This window comes from Chiloscyllium plagiosum, unplaced genomic scaffold (genome assembly GCF_037043375.1).
Source record: "Chiloscyllium plagiosum isolate Xiang-an unplaced genomic scaffold, Cpla_swu_hap1 HiC_scaffold_3, whole genome shotgun sequence".
Lineage (NCBI taxonomy): Eukaryota > Metazoa > Chordata > Chondrichthyes > Orectolobiformes > Hemiscylliidae > Chiloscyllium > Chiloscyllium plagiosum.
Genome location: NW_028270141.1, coordinates 63,942,141 through 63,967,440, shown reverse-complemented (window position 1 = coordinate 63,967,440; position 25,300 = coordinate 63,942,141). Strand labels below are relative to the sequence as shown.

The 25,300-nt window shown below is 38.7% G+C and overlaps 1 protein-coding gene across 1 annotated transcript in view; it reads left to right on the top strand.

Annotated features, from left to right (window-relative positions):
- Positions 1 to 25,300, top strand: part of LOC122543786 (macoilin-like) — a 139,414-nt gene that overhangs the window by 57,693 nt on the left and 56,421 nt on the right. Inside the window, exons 2-3 of the mRNA XM_043682558.2 lie at positions 8,695 to 8,836; positions 13,310 to 13,436. Of these exons, the coding sequence (XP_043538493.2) occupies positions 8,695 to 8,836; positions 13,310 to 13,436 (269 nt within the window). The remainder of the gene's footprint in view (positions 1 to 8,694; positions 8,837 to 13,309; positions 13,437 to 25,300) is intronic.

Sequence of the window (25,300 nt, the reverse complement as noted above, 5' to 3'; positions counted from 1 at the left end):
TGTTTTAAAACCAAATATAATGTACTTACTCCATCTGTCAAAACCCATTCACATTAATAATTAAGTCACCAATTTGCTGTACTTATATCATGATTAAATAAAGGCAAATATTCAGTGAACTGTCTGAGCAACTGAGTTAGCAGTACAGTGTGCAGATAAAATGAAGCAACCAGAACTGTCAAAGATCTGAAGTGGATCAAAAGTTGATGATAATACATAACATCTAAAACACATCAACAACTAAACCAATGAAGACTAATTATCACAGTTCAGATATTTATCGACCTACTGTGATTACTATTGTCATAAAAACCCATCCACGTTCACAAAAGTCATTTAGGGAAGGGAATCTGCCATCCTTACTCCATTTAATCTGCATGTAACTCCAGACCCACAGTAATATGGTTAACTTTTAAGTGCACTCCAGGCAATTAGGAAGAGACAATAAATGTCATCCTAGCCAGTGACACCCATATATCATTAATGATTTTTTAAAAAATTGAAGATGTATCTGAACAGATATTCCACTAATTTGTTGTCGTTGGTACAGTTTGAGCCAAGTTTATTTTGTGACATTAAATACATTATTGTTAGATCCTGTCAAAATTCTTGTGTCCTATTCTTCCTTTAAATGGATCACAGCAAACTTCGAGGTCGGATTTTAGTGTTTAGTTTGGTACTTTATTTAAGAGGTACATTTGAAGCCTGAAGGCTGAATTGCAATGTAGCATACGTTGAAACGTTTTTATATATGGATAGTTTATATGTATGGATAATCTTACCTGGACAATTCTCATATTTCAGTAACCACTTCAACTATTTTGAAATGAGAAGGAGAGATTAAAAATATTGAAAATATCAAATCATCACACAAAACATCAGGAATGTGCAACAGTATCTGAAAAGGAAAAAAAAGATTATTTAATATTTTAGTTAAAGACTTCTACACAAATCCTTGATTCATGTTTTCTCTTGACTGATGCTAATCAACATAATATTTTTGTGTTTATTTCAGTTTAGTTGCTATTTAATCATTCCCAAGTTTACACCTTTATTTGATTGAGCCTTTAATGCAATTTTTGTTCAGAAAATTGGATGCTTTCATTGAGTTCGCTCCATCTGGCACTGATCAAGAAAAAGTACTATAGTAGCAAAAAATGTACATTTTTACTTTTCAAAACTCAACAAAAATCACAAAATTAAGGTCAAATAATCAAAGTTACTGAGTTGATTCCGATAGGAATGGCTCTTGCATGTCTATAAATGTTTCACATCATGGGCAAATGTCATGCACTCACCCAAGGCAAGTCTGACAGTGGAAGGCATTTAACTGGGCAGGATGATACTGATGAGGGATGCTACTATCTTCCTCCTTTGTCCCAGTTACAACGGAAGTGGAAAGGTCCGTGGATATGCTTCCTGCTGTTTCATTAGTTTATGTCCTTACGTGGGCAACTAATGTCACTCATCCCACTACTGCTGGTGTTCATACAGGGATGGGTTAGAGATTCACCATGCTAGAAGCCAAAGAAAAACTGAGCTTGCTGGGGCTATTCACTCAGTGTTTGATTAAGGGACCCAGAAATAAGGGAAACCCACATAGAATCACTTCCTTTCCATTGCTGCCAAATGTCCTCCCACCCTCCCCTGTGACTGCCCACCCCCTCACACCCTAAAACGTCTGTCCTGCCATTACTTGGCTGTGATTTTGATCCTTTGGTAACAGGCGTACGCATTACTGCCAAGAGTTGTGCAAGGGTTCCTGAGCGCAGGAAAGGCCCGCTACTCTTTAATGTAATGTATTTAATGACTATCCCAAACTAAAATAAGAACAGCTAAAGGCAGAGGTAGAGGTCATGGGATTATGACAAGCAAACTCATAGACCATGTAAAATTGTATTTCTCTAAATGTCCTCTTTTTTTTCTTAAATAAAGCAAAGAAAAATTGCTCATAATATTATTCACAGTTACAAAGTTACCCAAGGTAATCACTATTTAGGATCAACAAAGAAAATTATCATCCATTAGCAAAGTTGTATGCTAGTTTTGGTCAATGTTTGAGCTGTCTCTGCACATACATTGAATGCATAACTTTTAAGTTGTGATAGTTTTCAAATGGGATGCAAGTGTATTGTCGTTTGCAGTTCTTCTTGCTTTTGAGCAATTCTGAGGCAATATTCCTTCCAAGGAGTGTCCTTCCAGTGCCAAGCAATATAGTCATAGCAACTATTGTTGCTGATCATTTCCATTTTGTGGAACTGCAGTCTTTTCAGACTGATGGTCATTCTGTACTCTTTGTAGATAGTGATCTCCTGCAAACCTCCTGATCAGTTTCTTGCAGTGAAGGAACAGCTTTTCTATTCTAGTTGTATGTGTCTTTGTCTGTGGTTACGACAATATCTCTGGTCATTCACATTCATCATGTACAAATGAGGTGCAAAATTCTTTGCATAGTTCTTACATTGCCAAGGGCAATCATACTGCAAACTGGAGCCCATGCCACCAGATATAGCTGGCCTAGACCTAGATAGGAGTCCAAGTCAGTGCTGTACCCAAGTTAAAAGGAATGCTCAGTGTTACAGGAGTAAGGTAAATGATCTCTGCTTTCTAAGGGCAGGTGCCACGTTTTTTCTCTCTGCTAACTCACAATCACACAGTGACACTCACTCTAACTCTGCCACTGCACATACCTCTTACCAAAACTCACGGACTACAGGTTTCACTATTTCATGCATCATGTCTACTCAGCTGCTCAACTGCTAACACTCCTTGTCCACTGAACTTCCAACACATTCAGTAAGGACACCTCTCCCCTTCTCTTACAGTACACTTTGTACAAATGCATTTCTTCAAACAGCCACCACCTTGATTGGTACTTTGATTCAACAAGCCTTTCTGAAAGTAGGCGATGTGGGGTTCTCACCAATTCCCCAGTCATTGGCTGAGAGACACATCATCTCCATTTACTATTACCCCATTTCTTCATTATTTATTCAGTAATTGGTGAGACATTTATTGCTTCAAACTCACATCTCTGAAGCATATTCAGTGTTCCATAGTCAAGCTATCTAATTTTATAAACAGAGTGACAAAATATTGGTATCCCAAGATGCTGTACATCAAGAATAGGTACATAACAGGCTGACTAGGAGAAAGTGAGGACTGCAGATGCTGGAGTACCAGAGTTGAAAAATGTCGTGCTGGAAAAACACTCCGAGGAGCAGGAGAATTGACGTTTCGGGCATAAGCCCTTCTTCAGGAATGAGGCTGGTGTGCCAAGCGGGCTGAGATAAAAGGTAGGGGGGAGGGAATTTGGGGGAGGGGCACTGGGAATACGATAGGTGGAAGGAAGTGAGGGTGAGGGTGATAGGCCGGAGAGGGGGTGGGGGCGGAGAGGTCGGGAAGAAGATTGCAGGTCAAGAGGGCGGTGCTGAATCCGAGGGTTGGGACTGAGATAAGGTGGGGGAGGGGAAAATGAGGAAGCTGGAGAAATCTACATTCATAACAGCAAAGGACCTTTGCAGGTCTGGGAGGGTGTTGTCCTGAGCTGGGGCAGGGCTGACTGCAGGGAGTGTAGGTGGCAAAGCATGGCGGAGGATCCGGAGGGAGATCTGTTGTTGGAGGCTTCGGATTTGTTGCAGGTACAGGTTGTCCTGGTTGGGTCCAAATTGTGTTGGTTTGAATGTAGTCTGGAGTCCATACGGGGTCAGTCGGTTCCGTAGGCAGGTGCTGAGGAAAGAGATGTGGCTGTAGTAGTGAGTTTGTCTTAGGATGTGGCTGAAGAGCTTCAGGGCAGAGGAGATGACCTGGGGGGTGCAGTGAGAGAGGGACTCACTGAGATCCTTGTAGAGGGAGGAGGAAAGCTTCTTCAAGGTCGGCATCCTTGCAAGAGGATTAGCTGACAGTCAATTTTTTCCACACTGAATCTTCTCACACTGTAGATTACTTGCATTTGTAGTTCTGATTTGACTTAAGGAAGAGAAAGTGAGGACTGCAGATGCTGATGAAGGGCTTATACCCGAAATGTCGATTCTCCTGCTCCTTGGATGCTGCTGGATCTGCTGTGCTTTTTTAGCACCACACTCTCAACTCTGATTTGACTTAAGATCCAGTATAATGGTTGTGCAGCCAGAGGTGTTGGCTAGCTTTGTCAGATTTGACAGAGTGATCATACATCTTGCTGCTCGTCGGATGCTGCCTGAATTGCTGTGCTCTTCCAGCACCACTGATCCAGAATCTGGTTTCCAGCGTCTGCAGTCATTGTTTTTACCAGAGTGATCATACATGACAGGTTTCCATCTTGGTGGGTTCTGCTGAGATCTACATTGTGTGCAGAGAAGGAACTAAAAAAAACATATGTTCATAGAGTTTGACATTGATGTACCTCCTAGTTATTCACTGTGTGAGTTAAATGTACATTTTGTATCAGATCAGCATTGAACCTGCCTGAATTTGAGTAAACAAAAGTCATTATAAAAAGGCATTAATTTTACAAAAGTTCCAATCTTGGCCAATATGAAGTAAACTTTAAAATTGTGCCAGAACATCCAGCTGTTTAAACTATATAAACTATAGACTGAAATCCTGCAATTTCTGGAATGAAATTCCACTGAAGCAGCAAGCATTTTCATTTGAATATACCTTTGCTATTCCAATAAAGGTTTTAGCTTAAATGCCTTTTGTAAAAATAGCAGAAAAAAGAATTTCACACAGACACTAATAACCCTTTGAGCAATATTACTCAGTATGGTTTCAGTCTGTATAATTTTGAAATTAATATATTTAGATTTAGATTAGATTAGATTAGATTACAGTGTGGAAACAGGCCCCTCGGCCCAACAAGTCCACACCGACCCGCCGAAGCGCAACCCACCCAGACCCATTCCCCCACATTTACCCCTTCACCTAACACTACGGGCAATTTAGCCTGGCCAATTCACCTGACCTGCACATTTTTGGTTTGTGGGAGGAAACCGGAGCACCCGGAGGAAACCCACACAGACACGGGGAGAATGTGCAAACTCCACACAGAGAGTCGCCTGAGGCGGGAATTGAACCCGGGTCTCTGGCGCTGTGAGGCTGCAGTGCTAACCAGTGTGCCACCGTGCCGCCCACTAATAGAATTAATCATTTTGTTGGTTTTACACTGAAATGGAAAATTCAGCCGCCATTTGATGTTGATGGGTCCTTCAGGAAGCTGATTGTGATATAGATGAAAATGGCAAAAAAGCTGCCTTCCTCTTTGTTTTAGGAGGATGCTTAAGCAAGACTGAAATTAGTACAGAATAAACATATGGGACATACAGCACAGCAAGAGGCTAGTCAGGTCAGTTAACCCATGTCAACATATGTGTTGTATTTCAGCCTCTTTGCAACTTTCCTCATTTAAATCTATCATCATGACCCTCTGTTCTCTTCTCTCTTAAATGTTTGTCCAGCTTCCTCTTAAATGCACCTACATTATTTACTTCCATCACTCCCTGTGGTAGTGAACTGCACGTTCTCACCCTCTTTGGGTAAAGATGGTTCTTCTGAATTTCCAATTGCATTTCTTGATGACTATCCTATATCGGTGGCCATTGGTTATGCTCTTTACCACACATGAGTCATTCTTTTGCACTCATTCCATCAAAATCTTTCATAATTTTAAAACAGCTATTAAGGCACTCTGCTTCCTTCCTTTTTCAAGAGAAAGGAGAAAGGGAGGATTGCAGATGCTGGAGATCAGAGTCAAAAAGTGTAGTGCTGGAAAAGCACAGCAGATCAAGCAGCATCCGAGGAGCAAGAAAGTCACCATTTCAAGTCACCATTTCAATGACATTCCTGATGAAGGGCTTGCACCTGAAACGTTGACTCTTCTGCTCTTCAGTTACTGCCTGACCTGCTGTGCTTTTCTAGCACCACACTTTTCGACAAGAGAAAGGAGACCCAGGTTATCCTGAGATATATATCTCCCCACGTCTGAAATCATCTTTTTAAATCTTCTCTGTAACCTCTTCATCCCTTTTCATAACATATGGCCAGAATTGCACATTTCATTCTAAGTATGGTCTAACCAAGACTGCTTACAGATTTAGCATAAGTAACCTGCTTTTTAATTCTCTCCTAAAAAATGGCTTAATGCTTGGTTTGATTTTTGTACGGTCTTGCCAACTTGTTTCCCAAATGTTATGAATTGATGTATTTATACGTTGAGATCCCTTTGTCCCTCTAACCATCTGGACTTCATTGAAGTATAGAGGGTACAAGGTTATGATAGGTATGTACAGGGTGAATAGAAAGCAGCAGTGACAAGGGGGCATAATTTTAAAGTGAAAGGCAGAAGCATTTAGTGGGAATTTGAGGAAAAATGTTTTCACCCAGAGGCTACTAAGGGTCTAGAATGCACTACCTGGGAGGATAGTTGAGGCTGGAACATTTAAAATATATATAGATGAGCACTTAAAGTGTCATATATTCAAGAATATGGGATTCGTGTGGGAAAGTGAGATGAGTGTCGATTGCAGTATTTTTTGGTAGGACAGATTTGATGGGCCGAAGAATCACTTCTGTACTGTATGATTCTATATTCCATCTGCCACCAGACCCACAACAATGTGCTTGACTTTGATATGTCAACACATTTAGTTCAGCTGTAATTAAGAACTGGCAACAATTGCTTGTCTTGCCAATAATGTCTACATCATAGTGGCAGCACTTGGAATGATCCCAGACTTACCTGGAGGTCCAGTCCATTCCTGATCACCTCTTCAATTTCTTCAGTACATTGTCAGAAGTGCTCACTACACATAGCTATGCTGTCAGTGCTACAAAGCTGCCCAACTCCAACTGACCAGCAGCTCAATGAGCACAAGCAGTAAGTAAAGCCTGTTGACAAATGAAAATGAGGTGAGTTGAATTAATCCCTGACCTAAGGATGTAGAGAGTCTACCTTCAGATTATATTACAATCCTTAGTTTTATTTTTTCTTACAGTTAGATACTTAAAATAAATTGAAAGAGTTATTGCATCCAACAAAACATTCTGTACTATATATACTTCCCCACTGGGCCTGCAAAACCAAAGATTTAATCACAGTGTGATTACAAAATTTTGTTTAATGTTCTTTGATAATTTACTCTTTTCATTCCTCTTTGCCTTGTTTTTTTTTGATTTCTCATCTTTTCATATGCAAATTGATCATCCACTCGTTTGAGGTCTATGTATTTAATGTCTATTTCCTAACCTTCATTGGTTCCCTTATATAGTTATTCATTCATGAGTCTGTTAGGCGCTTAGTTTGTTTCTTTCCTTTTAGTAGAAAATATCTTCCTACATTCTGTTGATCATCATGCTAAATATTTTGCATAATTTTTGTCAATATTGTCCATTTTATTTTCCCATATTCTATTCCCAGCCTCTCTGATCACTTTGCTCCAAGCTACTAACCCGATTGTCATCATATTTATGTTCTTCTCTATTATCCTCTTAAATTACAATATTTTATGGTCATTATCACCTAGATGAATTTTATTTCTATTTTAAAGTATCTTCTCTGTTTTGGTGCAGTCCTCATTCCTGCATTCAATGCTAAATCTTCCTCTATTGGGTTTTTTACATTTTGAGTTGGAATGCGGCCCTCTACATGGTATAGGAACTGGATTTGTTTATCCACTTTACCTGCTTCTTCTGTCCAATTAATATTGGGGTAGTTCAAGCTGACATTGGTTGGTTATTCTGTGTTTATACACAATTTCAGTTTTTCTTCCTATACCTCCCTTCCATTATTAGGTGATCTGTAGGCGATACCTCCCAGTCTGATCTTATTTACCTTTCATTATCCTTTATTATCTTTTATTTCTATTCATTCTATTTTTGTCTTGCTAACAGATATGTCTGCTTTTTACCACTGTCACTATGTTATTCCGAATGAGTAAAAGTACTCCACCACCCTTTTCAACTTTTTCATCTTTTCTAAATATACTGTGTCTTACAACATTTAATTCTTGTAATTAGGGAAAGAATTACAATCGTTATCCCAATGCTTTTGATAAATAAAAATTCACTTTTCAGAAAAGTCACTTCACACTTTCACAAAGTCCTTCATTTTGTTAAGTGCCTTCTTAAACTAGAAAGCTACATTACTCTTGACATTATAGTTAATCAAATGTTAAGCTTTGCTCAAAGTCTTTTTTTCAAAGGTCATTAATTTTCTGTTGGGTCTGGTAAATTTGTAGAAAACTGTAAATAGAATAATTACGTTTTTGGTTTATAACTAAGGAGAAAGGGATGACTTCTGAATTAAGTTTGAAAGACAAATGAACACTTGTAAGTGTCTAACATGTTGGTATGTTGATTTGAGACTGGTCAGAATATATTGGGTAACGTCTCACAACCATGTGATGTCATGTTACTAAGCAGCTGGACAAAGAAACAACCATACCTTATCGCCTCAGAAATTCATAGTGCTTTGAAAACATGATTTAAAATCACCAATTATAGGTCTCCCAACAAACTCCAACTTCACTGGCCTCAAAAGCATAACAGATCATTCTTAAATAATCTTTGAATCTTAGACATGTCCAGAATTCAACAGGTACACAACAAAACTTGATTCTTATTATTTTTATTGAGTGTAGTGTTTTATATGGTGTACAAGTGTTGTGATTGTACTTTGATATTTGATGAATAATGAATTATTTTGTGATTTTATAGTGTGTTCACATTTCTGAAGTTCCTCATCATCTGGATACTGGTACTTCTGGCAGATTTCATCCTTGAGCTCCGATTTGAATACTTATGGCCAGGTTGGCTATTTATCAAGAGGGTTTATAATTCTTCACGATATCAGGGCCTTGTAAGTATAATTCTTCATGATATCAGGGCATTGTAAGTATAATTCATGTTCAGACAATTGTGTATAGAATGTACATCTAAATGGGCAACATATTTATTCTCAGAGCTGAAAGTTTATTTTAAAACTAAACTCTAAGTGGCGAAATTGATGCTGAGAGCTCGAATTTGTATGACGTGCTATTGTGATACTGGCCAACAAACTGCTGCTCCATGGTTAAAGTAGCCGGTATCAAAACTATTTTAAAATTAATGCAACTCATATCTCTTTAGTTAGTGCCTTTATTAATGACTCAGTTTCGATATGCACATCATTAATTAACAGGTAGATGGAAGGGATAGTTGAATTTATGCACAAAAAAGGATATGTGGACCATAACTTATTGTAAAAGGGTCCTGGTTCCCACATTTTTCTTAATAGGTAGGCTTGAACCTTTGCTTCCTGGTCTGGAATGAAGAGCTGGAATAATCCACTGTAAGCCTGATCTGGGAAATAAGTGCCCTTGAGATTGGGATTTTCATTCCAGTGTGGCAGGGTTCTCTGAGAGATAGACCATGATCCTGTATGGTTTATTGTATGTGCCAACTCATTGCATTTACATTCTTTCAAACGTATAATCCCACATAGCAACACCCATTTCACCCAAGTGCAAAATCTCTTGTAACATTAAGTTTTGGAATTCATAGACCTAAGTCTGCAACTGCTTGGGCCTATTAATTAAACTGTCAAATGGTAGACACCCTATTTTGATAAAAGAAATTGTAAAATCAGTAATCTAATAATGATATCTCTCAAACTTTTGTCAATAGAGTTAAATAGCAAGGTATATATTACAGAAGTCCAGATTTTGATTCAAAGATCTGAAAGGCAGGAGTGTTTAATGTTTTGATAACCTGAAAGTTCCCCTTGAGAGTTCCTCTTTTGACACTTTGGACAGTTTTGGGGATTCACAATTGCATTAAAATTCTGCACCTTATGTGCACTCATTCCTATTTTTAATAACCCCAAAGAGCACTTGATCTCTCCCAATGGCTTCCTTTTAGAGCTTGTTATTATTATGGCATGTGAACATTTTCCGATATAATTTTTGAAATTTATCAATTGTTGAATTATTGCCACGTTTTGTCAATGTTTCAGAATTCTTTTGCATCATCAATTTCCCCATGGTTTTCACAACACCATCCCAAAAGCAGGAGTCACATTTAAGCATGAAAATGAATCATGGCTGAAAATGTGTTGCTGGAAAAGCGCAGCAGGTCAGGCAGCATCCAAGGAACAGGAGAATCGACGTTTCGGGCATAAGCCCTTATTCAGGAAAATGAATCATGCCAATAAGATCCAAATGCTGTTTTAATGCATTAAAATGCAGTGTTGGGCCCATGGAAGATAATTGGACAGTAGAGGTATGAAGTAGCATTTTGTTTTTCCAGCAGTGCCATTGGGTCAAAATCCTGGAATTCTCTCCCTAATGGCATTGTGAGTCTACCTACAGTACATAGACTGCAGCAGCGCAGGAAGGTAGCTCACCACCACCTTTTCAAGAGCAACAAGGGATGGGCAATAAATGCTGGCCAGCCAGTGACACCGACATTGCACGAGTGAATAAAATAAACTACCCGTTATTCTATGAGCTTTTATTTTCTGCAATAACCTTTTTTGTGGCACATTAGCAAATGCCTTCTGGAAAGTATATGAAGAAGTTTTCTTTCAGCTTTCCTTTACGCAAAGTATGTGTCATAATTTCAAAGAACTTCAGTAGATGTCAAACATAATTTCCCTTTGACAGAGGGACTGTTGACTCTGCCTGATGACCTGACCCCTTAGCCAAGTGCTCTGTAATAATTTCTTTATTAATAGCTTCTAAGATTTTCCCCAGCTAACTGGCCTGAATTTTCTTGCTTTCTGACTCGCACCCACTTTTCAAAAAGGAGTCACATTTACCATCTTCTAACCTCGTGGGACCATCCCCCGAATCAAGGGAATTTTGGAAAATTGAAACCAACCCATCAACTCTCACTTGTCACTTCTTTTAAGACACTAAGATGAGGTCCATCAGGTCCTAGGCACTTAGTCGTGCAACCTCAATAATTTACTCAGTAGCACTTCACTGGCGATTTGTGATTTTCCTGAGTTCTTCACTTTCTTCCATTTCCTGATTTGTTGCTGCTTCTTGAATGCGTCTTGTGTCCTCTGTAGTGAAGACTGTTGCAAAATACCTATTCTATACATCTGCCATTTCCTTATTTTCTATCATCATTTCTTCACTCACCTTCTAATGGACCAACACTTTTTTTTACTCTTTAAATATTTAGAGAAACTCTTACTGACTGTTTTTCTATTTCTGGCTGATTTTCTCTTGTATTCAAATTTTTTCCATGTTTTAAAAATGTCTAGCTAATCTCAGATTGTAGGGCCAACTGTTGTACTTTTTCATACTTATTGGAATGTATCTGAGCTGCATATTCTGAAATATTCCCCAAATTGTCTGCTACTGTGTCTCAATTGACCGATCCTTTAACCTAATCTGCCAATTCACTTTATTCCACTCTGCTTTCATGCCTTCAAACTTACTCTTAGTTAAATAAAAAAAAATGCACTGAGTCATCTCTCCCTCAAACTGCATGTAAACTTCAATCATATTATGGCCAGTGTTACCGAGGAATACCTTTACTATGAGATCATTAATTAATCCTTTCTCATTGCACAATATCAAGGCTAGTGTTGCCTGCTCTCTGCTCAGCTCCACAACATGTTTTTATAAGAAACTAACCTGAAAACTTCCTATCAATTCCTCATCAAAGTTAACTTTGCCCTCTGACTTTACCAGTACATGCATAGCTGAAAATCTCCCATGATCATCACTATGCCTTTCTAACAAGCTCTCATTATTTCTTTATCCCAACACGACTGTATGCTTACTGTTAAGGAAACTGTACACCACACCCACAAGTAATTTCTTGCCTATATTTTTTCTCATTTCTACCCAAACTGTAGCCATGTCTTGATTTCCTGAGTTCATTTAGGTCATTTCTCTCTATTGAAAAGTACCATTGTGAGCTAATAAAGCTACCCTATCACCCTTTTTTACTTTCAGTCTTTTCCAAGAGCCCTGTCCACTTCAAGGTTCAGTTTGCAATCCTTGTTGTTTTGCAGCTACATCTCCATAATGACTTCGAGGGCATACTTATTCATTTCTATTTACATTCCTATTTCATCTGCTTTGTTTCATGCATGCATTCAAATACAGAACTATTAAGCTTTATTCTTTGGTTCTCTTTGTAAATTCTGATCTTATCCACAGTTAGTAAGTTTGCAGATGACACCAAAATTGGAGGTGTAATGGACAGCGAAAAAGGTTACCTCAGATTACAACAGGATCTGGACCATTAGCAGGTAGATAGGATGGTGAAAAAGTATGCTTTGCTTTATTGGTCAGTGTATTGAGTACAGGAGTTGGGAGGTCATGTTGCGGCTGTACAGGACATTGGTTAGGCCTCTGTTGGAATATTGTGTGCAATTCTGGTCTCCTTCCTATTGGAAAGATGTTGTGAAACTTGAAAGGGTTCAGAAAAGATTTACAAGGATGTTGCCAGGGTTGGAGGATCTGAGCTACAGGGAGAGGCTGAACAGTTTGAGACTGTTTTCCCTGGAGCGTCAGAGGCTGAGGGGTGACCTTATAGAGGTTTACAAAATTATGAGGGGCATAGATTGGATAAATAGGCGAAGTCTTTTCCCTGGGGTTGGGGAGTCCAGAACTAGAGGGCATAGGTTTAGGGTGAGAGGGGAAAGATATAAAAGAGACCTAAGGGGCAACTTTTTCATGCAGAGGGTGGTACGTGTATGGAATGAGCTGCCAGAGGACGTGGTGGAGGCTGGTACAATTGCAACATTTAAGAGGCATTTGGATGGGTATATGAATAAGAAGGGTTTGGAGGGATATGGGCCGGGTGCTGGCAGGTGGGACTAAATTGGGTTGGGATATCTGGTCAGCATGGACGGGTTGGACTGAAGGGTCTGTTTCAATGCTGTACATCTCTATGACTCTATGACTCTTGGCTGACTCTTAGATTCATACTTTCTATTCTGCCTTGTCATAGTTTGTTTATCATTTCCCATATTAATATCTTTTCACTTTGGCCTTGAGTCTACTTTTTGATTTACAACATTTGGACCTATTTTCCAAATTAGATCCCCATGTGCAAATTTGATCAAAAGGAATCAATTCATTTATAATTGAGTATTTGTAAAGCCCTATGTCCCTAAAATTTTATCTGGATACTGACTATTCCACATGTATCAAATGTTTGACATTGCTGGCCTGTTAGGATATTGGTGGGTCATGCAGCTTCATCATGGACCAGGCCTTAGTCAGATTTCAGCCGTACACCTACTAGATATATAGGGAGGTTTGCTGGAATGGCTGTCTATTCTCAAAGTCAGGCTGTGCTAATATAATATTTATGTTTTCCTTCACAGGCTTTTTCCATACTTTTTGTATGTGCAGCATTTACCTCAGATGTATTCTGTTTTATCTTCATACCATTGCACTGGCTTTTCTTTGCAGCCAGTACATATGTATGGATACAGTACCTCTGGAACTCAGGTAAGCAATTTAAATCCTTAAAAACGCACCAAGGCGATGAGAAAATATGTTTTACATAAAAGTTCATTGAGGTTTACAGTAAACTAATTTTATTCCATTTCAAATTAAGTGACTTGATTAGAGCACTCCAGAGTCCTCAGAAAAAAAAACTTCTTAAATTAACAACATTTTGTGTTATACTACAAGTTGGGATACAATTAATATGTTCAAGTACTAAATTCAAACTTGAGAAATTTAAGTTGCACAAAATTCAAATGTTTTGCAAGATTTCTGTTCAATTAATTCAGGGAAAATCGATTTAGAGGGCAATCCAATCACTCTTAGCCTTTTAAACAAGAAGCATAAAAATCAAGATTTCATTTTGAATCTCAGAGCAATCTAGAAGATTGCTTATTATTTTGCTCTCAGTGTACAACTTTTATTTCACATTTTAAGCACATATCTGGATGCCTTTTTACATTTTTTGAGAATATATGTTAACTTAACATATTAATGGAAGCCTAGTAATGATTTCAAGTCCTTTCCATTGAAAAATGATTTTAAAAGTCTGAGATATGACATCTATTCACTGTAGAAGCTTTAATGTCAAATCTACATTGCTGAGGAACATTCAATCCACTAACATTCGTGGAGGCTTCATCAATGCCTGAGGCACTTTGGGATCTACTGATCAGAGACCAAGCAGGGAATGGATTGAAATGGCAGAGCATAATGATGTTCTGCCTCATTTTGACAGCACATTCATGTAATTCTAGCCCAACTACGCTTCTTGCAGCAACCGGAAATACAATAGTATATAGTCTGACCCCTCCATGCTAACTTTCACAGAACAGAAATTATTCAAAATGCTTTATCTAAAATGATTCACTTTTATCAAGCCTTGTTTTTGACAGAGGCATAAGGCTTTTCCTGAACAGTTGCTTTTTGTTCCCTCTGTTACTTCATTTGCAATTAGCCACCTTTGTTGTGCCTTATACTCGTAACATTAACTTCAAATTAGGTAAGTCCTTCAGAGTGGATATTTCTTGACTGTTTTCCAGGGTGGAATCAAATGATAGAGTTAGGTTCTAAATGTATCTTATGGATTAGTCTTGAATTCCATCAGAGCCTCGTATGGTTGTTTATTTTCCTTATATTTTCAACCATTTTATAAATTCAATAATTTATTATAAGTAGTAAAGAGACATGAATTGCTGTATCAATCCTGAGCTGAACCTAAGCAGCTTGTAACTTCATCTTACTGTTATGTTACACAGTTAGTATGCAATATGCCTTTAAGAGACATGCTTTTGATAGACTCCATCCTAACTGGGGGCACTTGAACACGTAACTCTGATGGAAGTGTACTACTGTGTTTGTAACTTAGTATTACCCCAGACACTGAAGTCCCTATGTCTATTAAATAGAATTAGAATTAAACTTAGGTTTATTGTCATGTGTATTCAAGTAAAGAGATTACAGGAGTACAGTGAAAAGGTTACAATGTCACCATATAAAGCACATCTTGGGTACAAGATTCCTAAATACAAAATATTAAGTATAAAGTAGAAAAAATAAAGAAATAAGTTAAAAGTTCAACATTACAATTCTTGTCAGTATAAAGTAGTAAATGAAAAATAAAGTTAAAAATTCCAAATTATGGTCCTTCTTTGGCCATGGACCTGCAGTGCTCCATGCTGGACTTTCATCAAAGGGCTTGATCTCTCTCCCGCGCTTTGGCTTGATCTCCTGATCCCACACCTCCATGCTGCCATCCTGCTGCAGACTGCCTCAGGCCCACCAGAGTCCAGCTCTGGTGCTAATCCAGGCGCCCAGCCACTACTGCGATGCCACCCACCACCAGAATTCTGTCCAGGCATAGTAAACTCGTCGTGGTCCACTGCCAAAGTCCCTACTCTGGGCCCCCAGCCACTACCATTGCTGTCCCTGTCTCTACGACCAAGCTCCCTCCAGAAGGTAAGTAGAGAGGAAAAAAATTAAAAGAAGAGAAATAAAGCTAGAAAAGAAGGAAGAAAAGTGGTCAGAGTGGACAAGCTCAGACTCAGGAGCCCTAATCCAATGCCATCTTGGAATCTAAATATCAGGAGCTGTAATAAACATGATTAATCTTTCGGAACGACATTACCCACACTTCATTTCTATGTTATGGGAGCAATCATAGGTATTGTCACAACAGATACAAAAACCTGCTGGAGGCAAAAGCTCACTACATGGTGCCCAGATTAACATATCTCAATATTATAGAGCTTTTTCCTGCAATGTAAATGGTAATTAATATACTTCCAGTCCTCCTGCATTCTCCTTCTCTTCCTCTCATAAATACTGATGTCGAGGGCATTATAAAAATGGCAAATTTTCTTTGATTTTTTTTGCTGATTATCTGAGAATTCTGAATGTTTGGGTACCAGATAATGGGGGAGTTTTCTGTATAGATCCAAATCAAGAAAATGTGTGATTTAGAAGGGCAAAAGGAGGTGCTAGCATTCCCAAGTACCTGTTACCATTGTCCTATACAATGGAAGTCAAAAATTAGGACATGCTGAGATGATATTTTAGTAAGTTGTAGCAATGTCCCCTGTAAGTAAGAAAGTATGCATAGCAGCCATGGTAATCTGGTGGGCGCAGGAGATAGATCCTTAAAATAGTACCAGTCAAGCAGTTACTTTGTTCTGGATGCTGCTGAACCATTGTATCGCTTTTGCCATTCAGGCAAATAGAGGGCAATCCATCACAGATTTAATTTGTGAAATGTTGGATTAAGTGACTTTGAGTATTAGGACACAATCTACTTGATACGATTGACACAGCCTCTGGCCTGCCCAGTATCAATTGAATTAATATGGCCAGCTGAGTATCTAGTCATTGGTGAATCCCTAATCAATTAATGCTGTGATACATGTTGATGATAATACCATTGAACTTGAAATGGATGAAACTAACAACTTTTGTGACAATCATTTCATGAGGTATTTACTCAGGATTAACATGTTTAATAAGTAAATATTTAAGGATAATCCAATCTACATTTGTTGGCACTTAATGAAAATGTGCTGTCATACCCTAAACATGATGAGAAGCTAAATAATTGCTTGTGTGGGGCATAAATACCCAGCATGGCACTATAAGGCTGAAGTACCTCTTTCTGTGCACTTCAAATGTTATAATGACAACATGTGACTTAAAACAAAGGCTTCATTCTTCAGTTACCTCTCATTAATTTATGGAATAAACTGCTGTGTATGGCAATGTACTGCGGAATAATACAATGATTACAGTGTAGAGAAAAGCCATTTGGCTCACCATATCCATGAAGGAGCAATATATCTATTGTCACTTAGAGTGATAGAGTCATGGAGTCTTACAGCATGGAAACAGGCCCTTTGGCCCAAACTGGTCCATGCCAACCAAAATGTCCATCACCCCAAACCCCATTTCTCTGCACCTGGCCCATATCCTTTCTGTCCATGTATTTGTCCAAATATCTTTTAACTGTTGTTAAGGTACCTGCCTCAACCACTTCCGCTGGCAGCTCATTCCAATGTGTACCACTCTCCCTGTAAAATGTTACCCCTCAGGTTTCCTTTTATTCTTTCCCCTCAAACCTTAAACTGATGCCCTCTAGTCCAATTTCCCAACCCTAGGAAAAAGACTGAGTGCATTCACCCTATCCATGCCTTTCATGATCTTATATGCTTCTATAAGTTCCCCACTCAATCCCCTATGCTCCAAAGAAAAAAGTCCTAGCTCATCCAATGTTTCCCTATAACTCAGACTGTTAAGTCCTGGCAACATCCTTGTAAATTTCTTCTGCAGTCTTTCCAGTTTAATAACATCCTTCCTATAGCAAGGTTACCAAAATTCAACACAAAACTCCAATTGCGGCCTCACCAATGTCCTGTACAAGTGCAACATAACTTCCCAACATCTATACTCAGTGAAGGCCAGTGTGTTTAAAGCTTTCTTCCCTGCCCTGTTTAACTGTGACTCCGCTTTCAGAGAGCCATGTACCTGAACTCCAAGGTCCCTCTTCTACTACATTCCTTAAGGCCCTATTATTCACCATGAAACACCTACCTTGATTTGACATTCCAAAATGCAAGTCCTTACATTTATCTATATTAAACTCCATTTGCCATTTCTTGGCCCATTTCCCCAGCTGATCAAAGTCCTGCTGCAATTTCTGACAACTTTCCTTGCTGTCCACAATACCTCCTATTTTAGTGTCATCTGCAAACTTACTCATCATGCCTTGGACATTCTCATCTAAATCATTGATATAGATAACAAACAGCAATGGCCCAACACCAACCCCCCTGAAGCACTCCAATAGTCACAGGCCTCCAGTCTGACAAGCATCCCTCCACCATTACCCTCTGCTTCCTACCATCAAGCCAATTTTGTATCCAATTTGTCACATCACCCTGGATTCCATGCGATCTAACCTTCCAGAGCAGCTTGCCATATGGAACCTTATCAAAGGCTTTACTGAAATCCATGTAGATTACATCCACTGCCCTGCCCTCATCAACCTTCTTGGTCACTTCACCAAAGAACTCTAACAAAGTTGTGAGGCATGATCTCCCATGCACAAAGCCATGCTGACCACTCCTAATCAATCCTGTCCTTCCAAATACATGTATATCTTATCTCTCAGTATCTTCTCAAGTAACTTACTTACCACAGATATTAGGCTTACTGGTCTATAGTTCCCAGGGTTTTCTTTGGAGCCCTTCTTGAATAAGGGCACATTCGCTACCCTCTAGTCTTCTGGGATCTCATCCATGACTAATGATGCTGAAAAAATATCAGCCAGGACCCCTGCAATTTCTTCTCTATCCTCTTGCAATTTTCCCTTACCTTTTCTCTGCAACTTATTTTTCTTCTTCAGATAAATGATCTAATTCTCTTTTAAAAGCTTCTATTGACCTTGCCTCCACCATACTCTCAGGCATTAAATTTCTGATCTTAAGCTCTGCCTGTGTAAAACATTCTTCCTTACGACCAATGGCTTCTTTTGCTTAACTCAATTCTGTGTCTTGTTGTTTTTGATGTTTCCATCAATGAGATCCATTTCTCTCTAACTACTTGTTCTAGGCCTCTCATGGTTTCCATCATCTCTATCAAATCTCTTATTATTCTTCACCTCTCTTCAAGGAGAATAGCCCCATCTTATCCAATCTATTCATGTAACTGAAGTTCTTCATCCTTGGATCCGAATTCCTGTATCTTTACTATATCCTCTCTAATGCCTTCCTATCCTTCCTAAACAGTGCAGTTCAGAACTGGATGTAATTTGGATGTGGTTGAATTGTTAAGAGTATAAATTAATTGCTTACAAATTCAAAATAAAGAAACATAGAAGGTAAGAGGGAGATTTTTTAAAAGGCCAGGATTCAACATTTATCAAAATAAGGTCAGGAAAACAATTGCCCTTTTCTTATTCTTCACTCTCTAAATAAATATTCTTGTTACAATCATCAAAGAAGAATTAGAATTTAGTATTTGCTGTACTGCCAGCTATGTTTCCAGACTTCAATTATGATTACTTTTCTTAAAAAAAATTAATTTAGCTTGGTATACATTAATCATATTGGGCATCATGCAGATTCATCAGAATTATACCAGTGTGTAAGGGTTAAGTTATGAGACCAGACTACATACATTTGGCTTATATTCTCTTTAGTTTATAGGTTGCAGAGTGGTGCAAGTGAGATATCTGACATGATAAAAGGATTTAAGATACAGAGAAACTGCTTTATCTCATGGGGAAATACAGAAAAAGAAAGCCCAATTCTAAAGTTAGAGCTAGGCATTCAAATGAAATCTGGAAGAACTTTCCCACTCTAAGAAAGTAGCAATTTGGGGGCATTTAATTCCCCAAAAAGCTGTGGATGCTAAGTTAATTGAACTTTTTCAAATTTCAGATCAATAAATGTTTGTTAGGTCATAATACCAGGGACAAGGATCAAAAGCAAGTAAATAGGGTTCTGACAAAAATTGGACAAAACCTAATAGAATGGCAAAAAAAAGGTTTGAGGACCATATGATCCACTCCTTTTCCTATATTCCTGTATATACACAGGGCAAAATGCAGGAACACAATATCCATCTATACAGAAGATTGTGGATCATTAAAACAAAATGAAATCATCGCATTGTTTAGTTATAAAAAATTAGAAAGTTTCTTCAGCTGAAATTTGAGCAGCAGAAAACCTGTTTATTAAAATAATTGCAACTAAAGAGCTGCCTGAAAATTACATTCCCTTCTTTTCGATATCTAGTTTTAAGGACCCAATGTCAATCATGAAACTAGTTCTCAAACAAAATACCCAAACTTAAGTCTGTAATTGTACCATGATTCTGTAATTCTATACTCTTGATTTGAAGCAATGCTAGTGGAGCAAAGGATTGATTCTATCTTTACTTCAAGGATAGTTATGAGCATGTTAAAAGGAGCTGTGTCACAGTAATGCCATATCATGTGGAACTGGAGCCTGAGTCAGTAAAGTCCCAGAGATTGTTCTCTCCTTGTACATATTTAATCTCAATAAAGCCTGTTCATATGCATTCATGTGAGTGTAAACTTGGTCAGGTCTTATGGGAATTGTATCTTAGAGCTTTGCAGCTGCAAGAAATTAATGAATCCATTCTCACAATCTTCCCCAATAAACAATTCTAACATAAATAAAGTGGAGCATGTAATGGTATAATTTAAACATTTTTTATTTTAAATATTATTTCTCTATCATTTTTTTGTGGGGAATAAATTTAAGATGAGTGACATGAGAAAATGAGAGAAAACAGCTCTGTGATCTCGGTTCACAATCTAATGGTATGTTTATGTTATTGGATCGCTTGCTGATAAATGCTGGGTTTCTTTTGGCAGTATTTTCTTTTGTGTATGTTTTAAATCCAAATGATTGTCTGTCCTATTCTTCTGTTCTGAAATGTAATACTGCATTTGCTCCCAGATCCTAATCTTGAAGCTATGTTATAGTAGTTCAATGTCGTTAACTTTCAGTTTATTATGCAGAAATCATTCAGAAATCAAGCATTTCAGTCATATCACAAAATGTTATAAACAGTGGAATGGAAGTGAAATTTGAGAAGCAGGGTTCTGAATACAAGCATGCTATTAAGATGGGTCAAGTGGCTGAGGAGTGGCAGATGGAGTTTAATTTGAAAGGCATCTTGATGGTTATATGAATAGGAAGGGTTTAGAGGGATATGGGCCAAGTGCTGGCGAATGGGACTAGATTAGCTTAGGATATCTGGTTGGCATGGACGAAGAGTCTATGTCCATGCTGCCTTTCTCTATGACTCGATGATTCTAAGAGATTAAATTGACCTTTTTATGACTCATCTGCCAGAATATGAAACATTTAATTAACCTCAAGGACTTGAGAAAAATGCAGAATTAACAGTTAACACAGATGATTTGGATTTAAACTATGTAAAGGCAAAATGCAATCTGTACAAAGAAACACAGGTACCCTCTAAGTGGTGTAGTATTGGGCTTAAAATATTACATCTCCAAACCAGATCATTAAGGGTTAGTCATTAAGGATTAATTGGACATGACACTAGTAATTGAAGCAAAATGGAACATTCCTTGAAAAATAAGCCCAGTGTGAAAACAGCCTGACTTGTCTAGAAGGTAATTATGCTGACCTTGGCATGGACTGGAAACAGACGGTTGTGTAGAAAACACAGAGCCACCTGGATGTGTTTTTTTTTAACCTATTTTTGCATAACAGAATGCCTGAGAAAGTACTATGAAATGGTGATACAGCATATAACATCAGATTCAAAATAGTATTAATATTGGTGACTTTGCCCCACTCATTGGACTTTCACCATTGGCTCGGGTTTGCAAGACCAGGGCTATTGACTTTCACCAATGAGCTGAGCAGACATGTATCATGGAATCTGAAACAGAGCTCCAAATGCCACCATTGCCAGTTCCAGGCAAGCTGAACATCAGTGAGAGTCATTAGTTTGCATTTGTATAAATTAGTTTAAGCAAATAGATTTCCTTGTTAGTTTGTATATAAAGTAGATTAAGCTAATAAATTTGTTATGTATTTAAGAGTGCATGTCTTCTTCTATTAGTTTCGGTCATACCTTAAAGAATCTGTTAGGTAATTCCAACCTAACATTACATGAGGTCCAAAATGGCAGTGGAGTAGGATGCTTCAGCCAATGCTCATCCACTCTGTCTCTTTTATTTTCCCTTTTGCGTTTTTTTTTCTTGTTCTCTCTTCTTTCTTCTCATCCTTGGACTCCCTGCCTCAGTGTAGTCTCGCCCTTGGACACTGGTCCTTGGAATCCTGAACTACGTGCAGATCCAGCAAGGTGTTCTCTCGGCCTGGTGCGGTAGTCTTTCGGTGGCCCATGACGGCCTTTTGATCTAGTGTGACCTAATCATGGACTTCCGGCCTTGAGATGGTTCCAGAGTGGTCTCCTGGCCTTGAGAACCTCAAAATGAAGCCTGGTGTGGTCTGGAGTCAAGGTCTGGCGCAGACTGGAAAGCTAGGTGCTAGCATGGACTGGGTTGGAACGACCGTTGGTCCAACCGTTTTATTTCTCCATTTTCTAATTTATTCCTACAAACTGCAATGTTGGACTTTATTTCTTTTTATCTTCTAATTCTTTTGCTAAGAACTTATACTGAAGAATCTGTACCTAGCGCCATTTGTACCTAAGGTGGCACCGTAAGTGACGTCTTGTAAACTTTTCACTGTACTCATCTGACCACATGTGACAATTAGGCTAATTCAATTCAATTCGACTCTACAAGTGGTAAACTGATTGACTCCAATGAACAAAGAAGAACTGCATCTGGAATCACGCTTTCACTTAGAACAAAACAATAGAGTACCTTAATTAAATGTGAGATATATAAAAGCCAAAACATTTAGGTATGTATATTATATATGTAACAATATTTATTTATATGCATTATAAATATATGCATAGACTTAGACCAGGTTAAAACATCATCCATTCCTTTGCATATGAAAAGGTTAGTACCAGGTCTTCCACTTTAGAAAAAAGTCTTTAATTTACACTATGACTGCTGTTTGACTTATCTTGAAATATTATCCATGTAATTGCTGGAAATAGCAGGAAATTAGATTGTTGGAATTTTTCCCAGATGATTAGAGACAAATTTTGAGAAGAGAAGATCGGGACAAATGTCATTGGAACTGTATCCTCATGTCTTCCCACCTCCTTCCATCGTCTATGGGGAAACGTTGGGATTCTTGACCTCAACCTACATGGAGGCAATGGGAAGACAATTAAATTATTTAGAAGATAATGGAGAGAGATTTTGTGCCTGCATGGCTATTTGTCAATGGTAGTTGGGTCTCATGCAGCACGGTGGCACAGTGGTTAGCACTGCTGCCTCACAGCGCCAGAGACCCGGGTTCAATTACCGCCTCAGGCAACTGACTGTGTAGAGTTTGCACGTTCTCCCCGTGTCTGCGTGGGTTTCCTTCGGGTGCTCCGGTTTCCTCCCACAGTCCAAAGATGTGCAGGTCAGGCGAATTGGCAATGCTAAATTGCCCATAGTGTTCGGTAAGGGGTACATGTAGGGGTATGGGTGGGTTACGCTTCAGCGGGGTGGTGTGGACTTGTTGGGCCGAAGGGCCTGTTTCCACACTGTGAGTAATCTAATCTAATCTAATCAGCATTTGGAACACAATAGTTCCTATTGGAGGACCAATAGGAACTAATTGATGTCTGCAACTCATAAGCACTCAATACTATAACGGAAAAAGATGGCATGGCTGAGATCAACCATTCACAGAGTCTTGTGATGTTAGGGGCATATTATTGAGATTAATATTACTGGTCATAGTCTTAGCAAAGAAGGTACTGGCAATTTCTGCATAAGGCTTCCACAATTCAACAGAGTTATTGATCTTCCACACCTCCCCTCCATTTTCTTCAGAAGTAGCTTCTTCAACTCATCACAACATAAACATCTGTGCAGTCACTGGGAAAGGCTGCCAGTGAGGCTGTAAACTCTCCTGATTCCGACTCATCATCCCATCTGTCATTTCTAACTGGGACAGTGATCCTGGATGTGAGTTTCTATGGACCTTTGCCAGAAAGTTTAACTGGAAGGCCTAATTCTCTTATGTCTGGATTCTCAACCCAGAAATCATCTCATTGTTCGTCCAAATACTAAGGCAATAAAATTAAAAATTTTGTTCTCTTAAATGGAGGAAACATTTGATTGATAGGAGGCTAAATAAGGAAAGAAAAATGGGTTGGATGAAATGATAACATCCAACTCAGCATTTTAAACATTGATTTATAACAAGCTCATTGTATGCACAAAATATGACAAATTTCAGGGTTTTTTTAAAATCAAGGTTTCCAAATGTCATTGTTAGTGAAATGCAGGTATAATGCAGACATTTATGATGTAATGGGGGGGCACTGTCGCCCTAACTCACTCCAGGCCCCACAGTTGCCGTGGTAGCCATCAGGTAGCTTTTTGCTGCTAGCTGAAGATGTGAGAGAGAATGCTGTGTAGGGGAAACCTTTGACACCCATGTGTCCCTTTGCAGAGGGAGTGATTTCATTGGCAGGATCATGGAGTTGGAGCAAGAGGTCATGAGTGATGGGCTGCCTGAGGCATGACCCTGAAGGAATGGAGCTTCTGAGGAAGCCTCTGGGGCTTGGAATGGACAGCTGGAGAACAGTGAGGCAGAATGCTGGCATAGCAGTATTGCTGGCTGTAGAAATTGTTTTTACAATGTATGGAGAGTAGGGTGTCATCTATCAGGGGCAGAGATTCAAGTCCTTCAGGTGGCTGCTCCATTCTCTGGGAGTCTGTATTTAAGAAGGAACTGTGGAAAGACAAACAGAGCCATGCAATTTTTAGCAGATCAGTTAGCATTTGAAGGTAAAGCACATTATCCAATGAAGAAGATCGAGAAATTCAGAGTCACAATCTTTCATTTCTGCTGAATGCAAGGCAGTACTGTTTCCCATTGTTTAGCAAATAAGTCTCCTGTTTCAGAATAAAATATAGAGCTCACAATGTTTTTTAGATTTGGATTAACAAGCAACAGTTCTCGGCTGTGAGGAACATTGAGCTTCATGATAAATTTCTTTCATACATCCACTTGTACTTTTGGAAACGGAACTGGAAAATCTCTAGTTATCAAACTAGAGGAAAATCTTGCTTAACAATCTTAATATGTTAGGATATTGGTGAATATTACAATCCGAAATGAGCCCCTACTTTTGTGATGATCTTGGTTGAGACCAGTAACTCTTTTTTCAGTAAAGAAGAAATCCAAAACTCCAGTACACCCACAAAAACACATCCTATCAAAAGGACAGGCAGATGGGCAGAGGGGTAGGGATTACCTTGTTAGTAAGAAATGAAATGAAATTAATAGCTAGAAGTGATGTGAGTAGAGTTGAAAAAATGCAAGGGGAGAAAGACCCTGAAAGAGTTGTGTACAGACCTCCTACCAGTAGTCAGGATTTGCGGAAGAAAATAAATCAGGAAATAGAAAAGGCATGTAAGAAAGGCACTATTACAATAATCTTGGGGGACTTCAATACGCAGTTGGACTGGGGAAATCAGATCTGCAGCGGATCTCAGGAAAAGGAATTCATGGAATGGCTGCAAATATTTTTTTGGAGTAGCTTGTAGAAGAGGGGGACAGACAATCTTGGACGTAGTGATGTGTAATGATGCAGACTTGATTAGGGAATTGACAATGAAGGACCCCTCGGGGGCAGCGACCTTAATATGATAGAATTCACCCTGCAGTCTGAGGAAGAGAAGATTGAATCAGATGCAACAATATAACAAAGACATGAGGGAGTACCTG